Source organism: Triturus cristatus, chromosome 3_2 (genome assembly GCF_964204655.1).
Source record: "Triturus cristatus chromosome 3_2, aTriCri1.1, whole genome shotgun sequence".
Lineage (NCBI taxonomy): Eukaryota > Metazoa > Chordata > Amphibia > Caudata > Salamandridae > Triturus > Triturus cristatus.
Genome location: NC_140584.1, coordinates 848,740,593 through 848,757,935, shown reverse-complemented (window position 1 = coordinate 848,757,935; position 17,343 = coordinate 848,740,593). Strand labels below are relative to the sequence as shown.

At 51.9% G+C, this 17,343-nt stretch overlaps 1 protein-coding gene across 1 annotated transcript in view; it reads left to right on the top strand.

Annotated features, from left to right (window-relative positions):
* The window catches only part of PIGS (phosphatidylinositol glycan anchor biosynthesis class S), a 188,944-nt gene extending 173,385 nt beyond the window's left edge, over positions 1-15,559 (top strand). The window contains exon 12 of the mRNA XM_085649117.1: positions 14,657-15,559. Within this exon, the coding sequence (XP_085505243.1) occupies positions 14,657-14,932 (276 nt within the window). The 3' untranslated portion in view covers positions 14,933-15,559. The remainder of the gene's footprint in view (positions 1-14,656) is intronic.
* The last annotated feature ends 1,784 nt before the right edge of the window (positions 15,560-17,343 follow it).

Here is a 17,343-nt window from a genome sequence, read left to right as displayed (position 1 = left end):
CTACACGAAACACTGTTGCACACCCCTTGTTATACTCCCCCCTCCTCTTTGAAGTCCGGAGTCCTCGCCGAGAGGGGTCTTGGTGCCTGGGGGCGGTGTGTCGGGACTTCCTGTCGCTCGGCCCCTTTGATCCATTCAGGTGGGTCCGGGAGGGACTCCAGACACCCAGCAGGCGAGGCGCCCGCTCACCGGGGGCCTGGTGGCCGATCGAAACCTTCCTTGGGGAAGAGACCAGAGGTGTGACAGGGTCGGCGCCTCCCGGTCTGGCTTGGGGGGGGTTCTCTCTCCCTCGGCCAGGCATGCGTGTTGGGGTCTGGCCGGCCATCGGGATGTTGGGCCATGGTGGCCGGAAGTCTGTGACATCGGGGATCGGTGCGGTTGCAGGGTGGCTTGCTGGTCGGGAGGGCCCACGCCACGAGGCCTGTCTCACACTGCTGCATGCCGCTGCACGCCACACACTGCTGCATGCTGCTGTACGCTGCACACTGCTGCACGCAGCACACTGCTGCACGCCGCACACTGCTACACGAAACACTGCTGCACGCCACACACTGCTGCACGCCACACACTGCTGCACACTGCTGCACGCCTCACACTGCTGCACGCCTCACACTGCTGCACGCCTCACACTGCTGCACGCCGCACACTGCTGCACGCCGCACACTGCTGCACGCCGCACACTGCTGCACGCCGCACACTGCTGCACGCCACACACTGCTGCACGCCACACTGCTGCACGCCACACACTGCTGCACACCGCACAACGCTACACGAAACACTGCTGCACGCCTCACACTGCTGCACGCCGCACACTGCTGCACGCCGCACACTGCTGCACGCCACACACTGCTGCATGCCACACACTGCTGCACACCACACACTGCTGCACACCGCACACTGCTGCACACCACACACTGCTGCACACTGCTGCATTACTCACTGCTGCATGCTGCACGACACTGCTGCACGCCGCTGCACGCCACAGTGCTGCATGCCTCACACTGCTACACGAAACACTGCTGCACGCCACACACTGCTGCACGCCGCACACTGCTGCACACTGCTGCACGCCTCACACTGCTGCACGCCTCACACTGCTGCACGCCGCACACTGCTGCACGCCGCACACTGCTGCACGCCACACACTGCTGCATGCCGCTGCACGCCACACACTGCTGCACGCCACACACTGCTGCACACCGCACATTGCTGCATGCCACACACTGCTGCATGCCGCTGCACGCCGCACACTGCTGCACGCCACACACTGCTGCACGCCGCACACTGCTGCACGCCGCACACTGCTGCACGCCGCACACTGCTGCACGCCGCACACTGCTGCACACTGCACACTGCTGCACGCTGCACACTGCCGCACACTGCCGCATGCCGCACACTGCAGCACGCCAGACACGGCAGCACGCCAGACACGGCAGCACGCCAGACACGGCAGCACGCCGCACACGGCAGCACGCCGCACACTGCAGCACGCCAGACACTGCAGCACGCCAGACACTGCAGCACGCCAGACACTGCTGCACGCCACACACTGCTGCACGCCACACACTGCTGCACGCCACACACTGCTGCACGCCACACACTGCTGCACGCCTCACACTGCTGCACGCCTCACACTGCTACACGAAACACTGCTGCACGCCACACACTGCTGCACGCCGCACAATGCTACACGAAACACTGCTGCACGCCACACACTGCTGCGCACCGCACACTGCTGCATTACTCACTGCTGCATGACACTGCTGCACGCAGCACACTGCTGCACGCCGCTGCACGACACATAGTGCTGCATGCCTCACACTGCTACACGAAACACTGCTGCACGCCACACACTGCTGCACGCCTCACACTGCTGCACGCCTCACACTGCTGCACGCCTCACACTGCTGCACGCCGCACACTGCTGCACTCTACACACTGCTTTTATGCGAGTTTATGCTACTGACATTGTAAATGAGAATGCCTTTTATTTGTTTTAAAACAAAAACAAAAATAAATGGCATTGTAATTTTGCAATGCCAATAGCTCAAACTCTTATAAATGCCAGACCTATTGCATTGCAAATGCTTGTTTTCTCAGCCCCCGATTGAGGAATCACCGCAAAACTTTCCATGCACAAATTAGTCAAAAAGAAGCAATTTTTGGACCGTTTCGTGGAAATTCATCGAACCGGGCCAAAGTTATTAGCAGCACAAACAAATGCACTTCTAATGGAAACACGATTCTAACTATAACTACCCAGGGGCGACCACCAGTGGGTGATATATATATCTATATATAATGATTTTTCTGAAGACTTACCAGTCTCCGTTATCTGACTGTTGTACGTGGCCAGTCCATGTTAGCAAACTGTTTGGGAAGAAGAGGAAGTGGTGGGCGACGCATCACCTATAAATAATATGATCCGATATGAATGACGACAATAGACTGCTATGGATTACAATGCAACTGTGTGCAGACTAAGCTGTATCTCAAAAAAGTGTAATAAAGATTGAGTAATACAAGTATTGATGAATGACAAACCAAGGCCTACTAAACTCTAGACAAATACTGTATTATCAATATCGTTCCTCTGTGATTAGGATGCACGTAATCCTTACACATATAAAGGGGGTTAATCTGTATGCGTGAGATGTGTGGCTATCTGTAAGGTGGGTAAGAGTGGCATGATTGTGGGGAAGAAATGCTTTAGTAAAATAGAAAGGTTTAGGTTCATACATGACCTGACATTGGGATTCTCTGCAACTGGCGGATCATGCATCAGGTGTGTAGTGGAGAAGATACATTCTTTGAAGGGGTTAAGGGTGAGATGGGATCTTGTTCCTCCAGGAAGAGCTGTTGCCTGAAAACCCTTTCATTCACCTGCCTCTTCTTGCCCTGCCATTTTTTTCTTTGATGCAGACGATGGGTTTTCCTGTAATGATCAATAACAAAGGTAACTACCAGGTGTTGGAAAGGCGTTCGCCGGAGGGGGGTTCGATACACGTCTTGCCCACCCCTTTGACCCACCTCTCCCAAGTAAGCCGAACCAGGCGCGCACACCCTGAGATGCACTACGAACAGAGTGACACCACACGTATTCTTTGTAGGACGATAGGTTCTTTTATCGATGATTTCAAGGGATCTTTATGATCCAAAAGGCAAGCCGTACAGCAGTGGCACAAGGTACCACAAATCGGTCGTGGGGAATGGGGGTAGCGGGACAGTCTTTCAAGATAGTGTCTCTGCGAAATACCCTGCGGAAGCTCACAATCCTCGAGCTGGAGGGTGTCGTGTCTCTGGGCGATCTCTTACCGAGTCGTCCTCAAGGGGAGCGCCGCGAGTCTCTCAGCAGGCACAGGTGGTCGGAGTTCGGGAGCCGCGATTCCGTCAGCAGGGCTCCGATGGTTCAATAGCTGGGGGCCGCGAGTCACTCAGCAGGCCTAGGTGGTTCAGTGTTCGGGAGCCGCGACTTCGTCCGCAGGGCTCAGATGGTTCAATAGCGAGAGGCCGCGAGTCACTCAGCAGGCCCAGGTGACTTCAGCGTTCAGGAGCCGCGACAGCGTCAGCAGGCTCAGATGGTTCCAGGTCTTCTCTGTCCTTGTTTCTCCGGCACCCCTTGTTATACTCCGCTGGTTCTTTGAAGTCCGGAGTGCTCGCAGAGGGGGGACTGGGGTGACGGAGGGGGTCCGGCGGGATTTCCTGCCGCTCACTTCTTTGGTCTTTTCAGGTGGGTCTGGGAGGGACCCCAGACGCTCGGTAGGGGAGGCGCCTGCTCCCCAGGGGCCTGGTGGCCGATTGAGTCCTCCCGGGGAAGGCGACCCGAGGTGTGACTGGGCTGGCGCCTCTGAGTCTGGCTCGAGGGTTCCCGCTCCCTCGGTTGGGCATGCGTGGTAGGGTGTTAAGTCTGTCAGGCCTCTGGCCGGCCCGCGGATCGGGGGTGGCTGGGGCGGCCGGAGTCGGAGATGTCGTGTCTTGAGGGTGGTTGCAGGTTGGCCGGATGATGGAGAGGGCAACGCCGTGAGGCCGGTCTCACACGCGTCCCCCCCCAGCTGAAAGGCGTGGAGAACTACCCATCCACTGGGGGGTTCTCCTCGCCGAAGCGGAAGAACCGGGACAGGCCGTCGGCGTTGGCATGATCCGTCCCGGGGCGATGTTCGACAGTGAAATCCATCCCTTGGAGAGAGATGGACCATCGTAGTAGCTTGGGGTTCTCCCCCCTCATCCGCATTAGCCACTGCAAGGGCCGGTGGTCCGTCTGTACTCGAAAATGGGTTCCGAACAAGTAGGGCCGCAGTTTCTTGACGGCCCAGACTACGGCAAAGGTCTCTCGCTCTATAGTACTCCAACGCTGCTCTCTCGGCAGCAGCCTTCGGCTGATGAAGGCTATGGGCTGATCAATGCCCTTGTCGTCGAACTGCGAGAGCACGGCCCCGATGCCGTGTTCGGATGCGTCGGTCTGGACCACAAACTCTTGGGAGTAGTCGGGGGCCTTGAGTACGGGAGCGGTGCACATGGCGGTTTTCAAGGCGTCGAACGCCTGCTGGCACGGGGTGGTCCACTGCACCTTCTGTGGGAGCTTTTTGGAGGTCAACTCTGTGAGGGGCCCTGCGATACTACCATAATTTTTAATGAACCTCCGGTAGTACCCCGTAAGGCCCAGGAAGGCCCGAACCTCTGTCTGCGTGGTGGGGGGCTCCCAGGACTTGATGGCGTCGATCTTCGGCTGGAGAGGGGCGACCTGGCCGCTGCCCACCTGATGCCCCAGGTAGACCACGGAGCCTTGCCCGAGCTGGCATTTGCTGGCTTTCACTGTTAGGCCTGCTTGGCGCAGGGCCATTAGTACTTGTCGGAGGTGCTGGAGATGCTCGTGCCATTGAGAGCTGAATACGGCGATGTCGTCAAGGTACGCTGCGCTGAACTCCTCGAGTCCGGCCAGGACCTTGTTCACCAACCGCTGGAACGTGGCTGGGGCGTTTTTCATCCCGAACGGCATGACCCTGAAGCGGTAGTGGCCATCTGGCGTGGAGAAGGCAGAGCGCTCTTTCGCTCCTTCCGTGAGAGCAATCTGCCAGTATCCGCAGGTCAGGTCGAAAGTGCTGAGGAACCGGGCGGCCCCCAGGCGGTCGATGAGCTCGTCGGCTCGGGGAATAGGGTGAGCGTCTGCGCGGGTGACCGCATTGAGCCCCCGATAGTCCACACAGAATCTTAGTTCGGGGGCGACCCCTGGGGAAGCCGCCTTCGGGACCAGAACCACCGGGCTGGCCCAGAGGCTGTCGGAGGGTTCGATTACTCCCAGGGTGAGCATCTTCTGTACCTCGGTCTTGATGCAGGTGCGGACCCGGTCAGGCACCCGGTAGGCTCGGTGTCTCACAGGCGGGCTGTCGCCGGTGTCCACGTCGTGGACACACCAGTCGGTAACCCTTGGAATGAGAGAGAAGAGGTCTGCGAATTGTCTGAGCAGCTGGCGGCAGTCGTCGGCCTGCTGGGGAGTGAGGGTGGTCGACAGTTTCACTCCCTCCACGGAACCGTCCAGTTCTTTCGTGCACAGGAGATCGGGCAGGGGTTCGGTGTCCTCTTCCGCCCCATCATCGGTGGCCAGTAGCAAACTTAATTCCGTCCTTACAAAGTGGGGCTTGAGACGGTTCACGTGGAGGACCCGGAGGGGGTTCCGTGGGGACTGTACGTCGACCAGGTACGTGACCTGGCTCTTCCGCTCGACCACCTTGAAGGGACCAGTCCATTTGTCTTGTAGGGCGCAGGGTTTCACCGGAGCCATGACCCAAACCTGCTGGCCCGGCTGGAACTCGACCAGGGTTGCGTTCTGGTCATACCAGCGCTTCATTTCTTCTTGGCTGGCCTCGAGGTTAGCCTCTGCAAGTTCTCTAAACTTCCTCGTCTGGTTGCGGAGCGCCAGGATGTAGCGGAACACATCAGGGGGTGTCCCCCGGGGGCTTGTCTCCCAGCCCTCTTTGACCAGGCTCAGGGGCCCTCGGACGGGATGTCCGTACAGTAGTTCAAAGGGGCTGAACCCCAGAGACTTTTGGGGGACTTCTCGGTATGCGAACAGGAGGCAAGGGAGGAGGACGTCCCATTTCCGGCGCAGGGGCTCTTCGAGGCCCAGGATCATTCCCTTCAGGGTTCGGTTGAAGCGTTCCACTAGGCCGTTGCCCTGGGGGTGGTAGGGGGTCGTGAACTTATACGTGACTCCGCACTGCTGCCACAGGGACTTCATGTAGCGGGATATAAAGTTAGTGCCGCGATCACTCACAACCTCGCGGGGAAATCCGACACGGGAGAAGATCCCCATGAGAGCCCGGCCCACCACAGGAGCCGTCACGGTGCGGAGGGGGATGGCCTCGGGGTAGCGGGTGGCATGGTCCACCAGGACAAGGATGAATCTGTGGCCCTGGGCGGTCTTCGGATCCAGGGGTCCCACGATGTCTATGCCGACCCGCTCGAATGGGGTACTCACAACGGGGAACGGTTGTAAGGGAGCTTTGCGTTTTCCGCCACTCTTCCCACTGCCCTGGCACGTGAGGCAGGACTTGCAGTGTGCTTCTACATTCGCTCGCATCTTGGGCCAATAGAAGTGGGTCACCAATCGCTGGTATGTCTTGTCTTGGCCTAAGTGTCCTGCCAAGGGTACATCGTGGGCCAGGCCCAGGAGGAGGCTCCGGAACCGCAGGGGTACCACCAGTACTCGTGCTGCGCCTAGCTCGGCGGACTTTTGCTCGCTGTATAGGAGGCCATTGTCCCAATAGATCCAATGGGTTCCGGTTCGGTCACCGGCGGCCTGGGCTTCGGCTTGTTGTCTAAGTCCCTCGAGGGAGGGGCAGGTGGTCTGTTCCTGGCAGAACTCTTCGCGGGAGGGCCCCCTTTCGCAGCGCCACTGGGCCAACTCGGGCAGTTCTTCGAGTTCCGTCGGGGCCTCTGGGGCGGAAAGTTCCGGTCCTTCCCCTGGGTTAGTGTCTCCTTCTCCCTCGGAAGGAGGGTTGTCTGCTTCTGGTAGGGGGTCCCGGCTCTCGGGGATAGTGTTCGGTAAGAGGGCTTCACCGCCCTTGAAGGGAGGCACCCGTGCGGTCATGGAGCGCGTGGTGGCGCAGACCCATTCTGGTAGGCCCATCATCTCCAGGTGGGCTCTTCGTTCTACTTGCCCCCACGGGGAACTCTCCAGGTCGTTGCCCAGGAGGCAGTCTACGGGCTGCGAGGTCCGGACCGCTACCTTCAGTTCTCCGGAGACCCCTCCCCACTCGAAGGGCACCAGCGCCATCTGGCAGAGGCTCTCAGAATTGTCGGAGGATACGACCGGACAGAGGGCCCCGGTTAGGATCTGGTCTTCTGAAATTAGGCTGCGGTGGACCGCGGTGACACTCGCCCCGGTGTCGCGAAGGCCCTCGACTCGGTGGCCGTTGATGGTCACCCGCTGTCGGTATTTTTCTGTGTTGGCGGGCAAGGGTGTCCCGGGGACCATTTCTCGATCACCAAGGGAGACCAGGGCCATGGCCGCCGGTTCCCATTCCTCGGAGTCTTCCATCTCTTCCCCCAGAGCCACGGAGGCCATCTGCCGGGCCGTGGGGTGGGTCGTTGTGGTTCGCTGATACTGGGGACACTGTGGGTCATTGGCGTAGTGTCCGGGCTGCTGGCAGCGGAAGCAGGTGATCCTAGCTCGTGGACCTGGTCGTCCTGGGGCTCCGGTGCTTGCTGGGGACTGTGCTGAACACGCCGCTGGTGGGCTGCTGGGGGGGCTGGTTGAGGACCCCCCGGGGAAGTCTCTTGGTCGGCCGTGGTTCCCTCCGCCCCTCTGGCGGGGGGGACCCTGACTGTGGCGGCCGTAGTCCCCCACGGGGCCCCGGGTGGCCCGGGTGTTCACCCAACGATCAGCCTCAGCGGCCAGCTTCCGAGGGTCGGTGAGTTTACTGTCCAGGAGATGCTGGCGCAGTTCTATAAAGCAATTGGCCGCTAAATGTTCCCAGGCAATCAGATCGAACAGTTCTTCGAAGGTGGAGACCTTGCTGCCCTTGATCCACCCGTCCAAGGCTCGGCTGTAAAAGTTCACGTATTCTACCCACGTGGTGCCCGGTATCTTCTTGCAATCTCGGAACCGTTGTCGGTACATTTCGGGGGTGAGTCCGTACCGGCCCACGAGGGCTTCCTTCATGTGGCTGTAGGAGTTCATGACCGTGGAGGGCAGATCTAGCAGAGTGTCTCTTCCTTCGCTTAAGAACCGGCCCCATAGGCCAGCCCCCCAATCCTTTTGCGGGACTCGGTGAGAGGTCATGGCGACCTCGTAGGCCTTAAACCACTGCTGGATATCATCGTTCTTATAATACTCCTTTACCACATCCTTGGGGATGTGAACTTTGGTTTCCCCGGTGGGAGCGGACGGTGGATTCCCGGGTGGCTGTGACTTTTCGTTTCTAGCCCGCCACTCAATCTCCTTCAGGCCGCGTTCATGTTCTAGCTGGAGTTTCTTTTCGTCGTGCTCCCTTTGGAGTCTCTTCTCTTCGAGTTCCCCTTGTAGCCGTAACTGCTCGACGGCTAACTTCTTCTCTGCCAGTTTTATCTCTCCCTCGATTTTTAGTTTTGCCAGTTCAAGTTCGTGGTTGCGGCTTCTCTCTCGGTCCGCTAGTTCCTCGGGGGACAGGTTCCCCTCTGGCCCGTTGGTTCTCGCCGGGATGCTTGGTGGTTCATGGGTAGAATCCCCTTCCGTTTGGGTCGGGGGCGCCCCCGTCTCGACCCAGGCTTTCAGTACTTTCTGGAAGTCTTCCTTTGTGCTTAGTCCGGTGGTAGCGATGCCAAGGTCTTTGCAAAACTGTTTTAATTCTCTATGCGTGTAATAGTCCAATTGATCCTCTCGGAACGGTGAGCTTACTTCGGTACCTGCGGCACCCAGGGAGGTTTCTCCTTCCATCTCTGTTTGGTAGTGCGTCAGTCGTTCACTGCACGCTCTCTTTCGGTGTCGGCTCGGATCCCGTCGCTGCCACCAAATGTTGGAAAGGCGTTCGCCGGAGGGGGGTTCGATACACGTCTTGCCCACCCCTTTGACCCACCTCTCCCAAGTAAGCCGAACCAGGCGCGCACACCCTGAGATGCACTACGAACAGAGTGACACCACACGTATTCTTTGTAGGACGATAGGTTCTTTTATCGATGATTTCAAGGGATCTTTATGATCCAAAAGGCAAGCAGTACAGCAGTGGCACAAGGTACCACAAATCGGTCGTGGGGAATGGGGGTAGCGGGACAGTCTTTCAAGATAGTGTCTCTGCGAAATACCCTGCGGAAGCTCACAATCCTCGAGCTGGAGGGTGTCGTGTCTCTGGGCGATCTCTTACCGAGTCGTCCTCAAGGGGAGCGCCGCGAGTCTCTCAGCAGGCACAGGTGGTCGGAGTTCGGGAGCCGCGATTCCGTCAGCATGGCTCCGATGGTTCAATAGCTGGGGGCCGCGAGTCACTCAGCAGGCCTAGGTGGTTCAGTGTTCGGGAGCCGCGACTTCGTCCGCAGGGCTCAGATGGTTCAATAGCGAGAGGCCGCGAGTCACTCAGCAGGCCCAGGTGACTTCAGCGTTCAGGAGCCGCGACAGCGTCAGCAGGCTCAGATGGTTCCAGGTCTTCTCTGTCCTTGTTTCTCCGGCACCCCTTGTTATACTCCGCTGGTTCTTTGAAGTCCGGAGTGCTCGCAGAGGGGGGACTGGGGTGACGGAGGGGGTCCGGCGGGATTTCCTGCCGCTCACTTCTTTGGTCTTTTCAGGTGGGTCTGGGAGGGACCCCAGGCGCTCGGTAGGGGAGGCGCCTGCTCCCCAGGGGCCTGGTGGCCGATTGAGTCCTCCCGGGGAAGGCGACCCGAGGTGTGACTGGGCTGGCGCCTCTGAGTCTGGCTCGAGGGTTCCCGCTCCCTCGGTTGGGCATGCGTGGTAGGGTGTTGAGTCTGTCAGGCCTCTGGCCGGCCCGCGGATCGGGGGTGGCGGGGGCGGCCGGAGTCGGAGATGTCGTGTCTTGAGGGTGGTTGCAGGTTGGCTGGATGATGGAGAGGGCAACGCCGTGAGGCCGGTCTCACACCAGGTCTGTCTCCTCAGTGACGTTCCTCATCTGGAGTTAAGCTGGCTGCATTCTGAAGGGTGGGGTTGCAGTAGGGTATCCTGAAAGTCTCAGTTCAAGGAGAAGAGGACATAGTCTAGGGTGTGGATTGTGTTTATGCGTTGGAGAAGGTGGTGTGATTGAGGTCAGGTGAATGTTATTTTCTTATACTTCCCCATTCTGAGCTATCCATAGCTGATGTTGCGATCTCCACCTATACATCTGTATTTCAGATCTACTCCTAAAGTTACATGTAGTTCTTGACCAGCCATAATGTCTGTCGTGAGAGTATCCACCCTCTCATCAATGGGCGGCGTAATTCATCTGGTAGGTTATAAAAGCTTTTTTTCCCCTGCAATACACTCAACTTCAGGTAGAGCAAAAGGTGGGTTGATAGTATTTATTTCAAATACCATAGGGGGCTTGGCCATTATTCCACTAGCTTTGGAAACAAATTATCAAGTCTTGCTCCTTCGTTTTAGTAAAGACGAGCCCGTCCTATTAGTGAATTTTCAACAATTTGTCAGCTAGGGAATTTCAAACTGTTATGTGACAGTTGTATTCCCAATTATCGACTTTGACTAGGGATTTTGCAAAAGGGGCCACTATCTTATGGGGGGGCGATTTTAACCAACATCCCTGTGAAATCTGTCACCACAACTTGTGTGGGCTAATGGACGAGAATGAAGAACCATTGGTCCATTTCTCCCACTCAAGTACTGGAAACTGCCTAAATGAATCCTTGCTCAATCTGGATTTAAAAATTGTAAATAAAACTAACGCTCGGACTCAGAGGTTAGATCCAACTTACATTGGAAGAGGCTGCCAAACTACCATAGATTTTATTTTGATTTCTAATTTCTCAGGGAACCGAGTTACCAACTTTCAAACCCTCGTCACCACACAAAGTGACCATTGTGCCCTTACCATTAAAATCCATCTTTTGCGAGAGGACAGTACCCAAACTATACAAAGTGCACTAAGGCAAAATACTTTACACTTGGATAGACTTAATGGTTTCTCACTGAAATGGGGAAAAATTGATCCACAAAAAATTATAAGAAAAGTCATTCAAATCGCTCACAGCTCGATCCTTAAATGCCTAGATCTGTCAGTAAACAGTAAAGAAGTAATAAGCAACTTTGAGGAGGTTACAAAAGCAATAAAAGCAGTACTGTTTGTAAAAATACATAACACCCAAAAGAAGAAAGTGGGATGGTTTAACCACTGTTGTACTGTGGCGCATTCTAAATGGAAAGTTGCCTTACAAAACCCAAATAGGGAGCCCCACGAAATAGCAAATTTGAGGCGGAAATATAACAAAGCTTTAAAGGATAGGAAGTTAGAACTCAAACAGGCCCTATGGGACCAATTGCACAAAAGCTGTTTACTCAAAGATAGCTCTGCGTTTTGGGCTGTGGTAAAATCCCCATTTCTGTTAGAACAAAAGAATCACCCATCCATTGAGGTGGCAATCGATGAATTGACCTGGGTAGATTACTTCTCAAAAATATTCGGAGAGGGCCGAGTAGACATAAGGGCAGACTCAACTGCTCTTTCATCCAATACCACCTATTCACTAGAAATAGATATTGACATCGGCGAAGTTCAACGAGCCATTAAAACCAGTAAAAACGGCAAAGCCCCAGGCCCCGACTGTGTCCCGATAGACTTATTTAAGTCAAATGAAGAGCTTTGGGCACCACTACTTACAAGGGTACTTAGGGCAGCCTGTGAGGTGGGATTACTAGACTCAAGTTCAAAATCAATTTTGGTCCCAATTTTTAAAAAGGGGGATCGCCAGGAGGCATCGTGCTACCGCCCAATCTCCTTGTTGGATTCTCTGGGTAAAGTTGCAGGTAGGATCATCTTGGAGCGTCTCCATCAGTGGGCGGAGGACGGCGGGATACATTTTCGGATATCCAGTTTGGATTCCGTGAGGGTCGGGGGACAGTTGAACAGGCCCTGAATCTAACCCTGCTCCTGGAGAAATACGTATGTGCAAAAGCAGGCAGTGTCCACATGGTTTGCGTGGATCTGTCCGCTGCTTTCGACTGCGTTTGCCATGCTAAATTGTGGTCAGTACTGTTGGATATGGGGGTGGAACTACCTATAGTAATTTTTCTGCGTGAAATGTACACAAATGCATCAGCGAGGGTGAGGTACGGGGCAAATGGGGAGTTATCGGCGCCGTTCAAAGTGGAGAGGGGTGTGAGACAGGGATGTGTCCTGGCTCCCTTTCTCTTCACGCTTTACACCAACGGCCTGAAGCAGGCCATGTTGAACGGGAGCCAGGACCTTCCCCAAGTTAACAACCGTCCGAATCCGGCGTTGCTCTATGCGTATGACGCCGTGATATTGGCACGCACCCCCCTAGAACTTCAGAAGGCCCTAAACAGGTATTCCCATTTTATGGGAGAGCTGAATCTACGCATCCACATCAAAAAGACTTTAGTTATGAGAGTAGGTTTGGCGAAACTAAGGTCAAAGAGTATATTTCTATATAATGAGAAGTTGGATGTAACAGCACAATATCCCTATTTGGGCATTACGATTGACCACAAGTTAAATTGGTCCCCCGCAATAGAGTCTAGAAAATTTCATCTTGTAAGAACTACTATGGCTCTTGTGAACTTCTCGAAAAAATTGGGCAGAAGACCACCAGCAGAGCTCATAAAGATATACAGAGCTAAGTGTCAGTCAGTAGCATTATACCGAGCAGGAGTGTGGGGGTATGCAAATATTAAAAACTTACAAATGGCAGAAAATGCATTCTTCCGCTTCCTCTTAGCGGTGCCCAAAAGCACATCTACCTTTGCATGCCACACAGAACTAAGAATCCCATATTTAACGGACCTAGTAAAAATTCAGCCACTTCTTCTTTGGCATCGTATATGGTCCGGGGATAAAAATACACTCAACCAGCAAATTATTGTAGATTGTATGGCTTTACATCACTCACTTAAAATTGGATGGTTGGCTTACATTAAAGGGTTCTTACTTGATTTGGGATTGGAAAAATACTATTTGGCCCCCGCTACAATCCGGTCACTATCTAGAAAGGCATTACTGGCGCTTTCACTTGCCTATTTAGAAGAAATTCGATTAACGAAAGAAGCCTTTAAACCATCTGTGCAACATTGTGTTGCTGTCCAAACAACCTTATCAATTCAGCCATACTTAACCTATGATCTTACCACTTTTGAGAGATTCCTCTTAATAAGATTTAGGTTGAATATTTTCCATCGTCTGGTTGCTTTTCCGGAAAGGAACAAATGGGCTACAGTACCATCAATGTGCCCGTGTGACGAGACCTCACTTCAGACCACTATTCATACCTTTTTCTTCTGTAAATTCTACAGAGAGCATAGAAAGATCTGGCTAATCCTGCTATTAAAACATGTTGGAATAAGACCATGCCGTCCGGCTATGTTATTGTTACAATCATTGGGTGAGGAGTGGATGTCGAAGTGCATAGTTAAATTTCTGAAATGCATCTTCCGACCGACTAAATTTGTAAATGTGCCCACTCTAGGGTAACCTATCTGAGCAAAGCGATAGTGTTATCTCGCTACTATATTGTACATATTAGCAATGAACTTTTTCTGACACTAGAAATATAACATGGTGAAGCAATTAAGCGATTTTTACGGTTTTTTTATAAGGAAAATTGGAAATAGTATTTTTATATTTGTATTTTTATAAATTGTCAGTATTTTGTTTTAAAATTGTTATGAATTGTAAATGTTTTTTGTGATTGCTTTTATGGTTTTCTATCTGTTAAAAACCGAATAAAGAAATACTTGACTTGACAATGGGCGGCGTAGGCAGAATTTCTGTTTGCTGAGATTACCCTTTGTGATTTGGGGGTTAAATTATCATTTATATTATGAAGCAGACACATCTTTACTGTTCCTCTACCCTGATCGCTGATATATTTAATAAATATTTGGAAAAGACTGTAAAAGGCTTTGAACTATACTCCTAGCTAAAAGGCAATACCAGTGAAACACAAAGTAAAGGCATCAAAACGTTAGATAGTGGAGGAGGAATTGAAATAGTTTACTGTTGTGATGCACATGCCACTTGGCAGAGAAGTAGCAACAGCAGACAAAATCACAAGTCACAAATGTTTGCTCTTTGTATAGTGTGTTCCTGATCTTGGCAGATTGCCCAATGGACCAGCTAGCTGTCATGAATTTAGAAAAAAAAAGGGGCTAGGATTAAACTGCTGACACAGAGGCTCATTTTGGGGGAAAACATGCATTATCTACCAGTCGATATTTCGTATGCCAATGACTACTTAAAGGTGTTGGCGTGATTCAGGTTTTTTTTATGTGAGACTTGATGGGTGATGCTGGTTCTGTCTGATGTGTAATAAGCGCCTTGATACCCTTCACGCAAGCAGAGATTTTTAGAAGCAATGAGATAAGAATGAATGATTATGAACACGTATGTGTCATGCAGTAGGTGAAGTGTATAATTTCTTTCAGTATATGGCAAACTGGTGTACATGCGTTTATAAAGTGACCTTTTTTCCTGTGCGGAGTTCTGATTATTTGATATTTCCCCCTTAGGTGTATCGAGCGGTCTCTGCGGTGCAGTTGGCAATGTCCCATCTTGAGATTGGCATGTTGGAGTTTGCTTTCCAGGCCAGCAAAGAAGCCATCACATCCTCTGAGAAGGCCTTCTTCGACCCCTCCCTCCTCCATCTCCTATATTTTCCAGATGACCAGAAGTTTGCCATCTACATCCCACTGTTTCTGCCCATGGCTGTGCCCATCCTCCTGTCTCTTTTGAAGACGGCCAAAGAGTACAAGCAGCGCAGGAAAGAGGCGACCAAAGAAGACTGAGCTGTGATGTTCCTCTGGTCTGCACAGACTCAAGTGGTGCACTCCTGTGAAACCTCGTGTTTGCTGCAGTGGGGTGAACTTTGCCCTCTGCTCCACCGTGCAGGAGTGCAGTGGTGGAGGGGACGTGGGAAGGGACTGTGCATTGGATTTTATGCTGGATGAAGGGGGAAATAACGACTGAAGGCAAATCATTTGTTTTCTCCAGAAGAATTTCTGATTGTTGAATCCATCCGGTGGCTATGGTGAAAACTGGATTTTTCAGCACTTTTGTACACCCATTGTGGTGGGATTTGTGTAGACATGAACCCAGCTGTATATTACGAATATGTTCGCCTGGTGTCCTGCCCCGAGTCATTGTTGGCAGATAGTGTCCTTTCGGGACACTGCTACTGCTTATGTCCACAGAGAAGGCAAAAATGCAGAAGAGATGGGGGTCATTTTGACTTGGGGTTGATGGTTCGATTTGTGAAGTGAGACTGGCTGCTAGCTCTTGCTCTTTCTATGCCTTTCCTGCAACCACATACTACAAAAAAAACTTCCACAGATGTGCGAAAGTTCTCAGGATCGTTGTATTTTATGTATTACTTGAAAGAGGATGGAAATAAAACGTGAAAACTGTAAAATAGAGGAAGACCGGCTTGCTGTGACCTTTTTACGGCTGCACAATATATTATTCTTTCATGTCTCATTGAATGAACAAAGTATTTAATGCTGTGCTTTTATTCCTCCCCTCATTCATTGTCTTTCATGGTTGATTGATGTTGTAAAAGCTCTGTTATAGGTTTTTGTGTACAGCCACCTTGGACTGACCTGGCAAGACTGGCAACCCAGCCAAACATTTTCACCTGGCAGCCAAGGCAAACATTTTCACGTCAGCCAGACCTTGCACTGTTGTAGCCAGCAAGCATCTAATATGATTCTAAGTATGCCAGTCAACCAGGGGTGCCCATAAAGAAAGCAAGACTCTTTCTCGCAGAATGTGACCACCCTTGCAGTTTTGCATTTGGGTGGTGACAACACCCTGCTCCGTGGCCTCCCAGACGGATGTATGACGTTACAACGCACACTTTTACAACGCATGCACTTACAACGCATTTTTTACAACGCATAATCCATTACAACGCATGACATTACAACGCATGACACTACAACGCATTTTTAAAAAATACCTTTACAACGCATTGCCATTACAACGCATACTACCTTTACAACGCATACCATTACAACGCATTATATTAAATTACATTTAAGGTAAGTATTAGATAGTATAGGGGTAAAAATTACTATTCTAACTCCAGGGGGTGCAACAGTAGGGTAAGTGTTGGATAGTATAGGGGTAAAAATTACTATTCTAACTCCAGGGGGTGCAACAGTAGGGTAAATGTTGGATAGTATAGGGGTAAAAATTACTATTCTAACTCCAGGGGGTGCATCAGTAGGGTAAGTGTTGGATAGTATAGGGGTAAAAATTACTATTCTAACTCCAGGGGGTGCATCAGTAGGGTAAGTGTTGGATAGTATAGGGGTAAAAATTACTATTCTAACTCCAGGGGGTGCATCAGTAGGGTAAGTGTTGGATAGTATAGGGGTAAAAATTACTATTCTAACTCCAGGGGGTGCATCAGTAGGGTAAGTGTTGGATAGTATAGGGGTAAAAATTACTATTCTAACTCCAGGGGGTGCATCAGTAGGGTAAGTGTTGGATAGTATAGGGGTAAAAATTACTATTCTAACTCCAGGGGGTGCATCAGTAGGGTAAGTGTTGGATAGTATAGGGGTAAAAATTACTATTCTAACTCCAGGGGGTGCAACAGTAGGGTAAGTGTTGGATAGTATAGGGGTAAAAATTACTATTCTAACTCCAGGGGGTGCATCAGTAGGGTAAGTGTTGGCTAGTATAGGGGTAAAAATTACTATTCTAACTCCAGGGGGTGCATCAGTAGGGTAAGTGTTGGATAGTATAGGGGTAAAAATTACTATTCTGACTCCAGGGGGTGCATCAGTAGGGTAAGTGTTGGATAGTATAGGGGTAAAAATTACTATTCTAACTCCAGGGGGTGCATCAGTAGGGTAAGTGTTGGATAGTATAGGGGTAAAAATTACTATTCTAACTCCAGGGGGTGCATCAGTAGGGTAAGTGTTGGATAGTATAGGGGTAAAAATTACTATTCTAACTCCAGGGGGTGCATCAGTAGGGTAAGTGTTGGATAGTATAGGGGTAAAAATTACTATTCTAACTCCAGGGGGTGCAACAGTAGGGTAAGTGTTGGATAGTGTAGTGTAATATTATGCGTTGTAATGGTATGCGTTGTAATGGTAGTATGCGTTGTAATGGAATGCGTTGTAAAGGTAGTTTTTAAAAATGCGTTGTAGTGTCATGCGTTGTAATGTCATGCGTTGTAATGGATTAT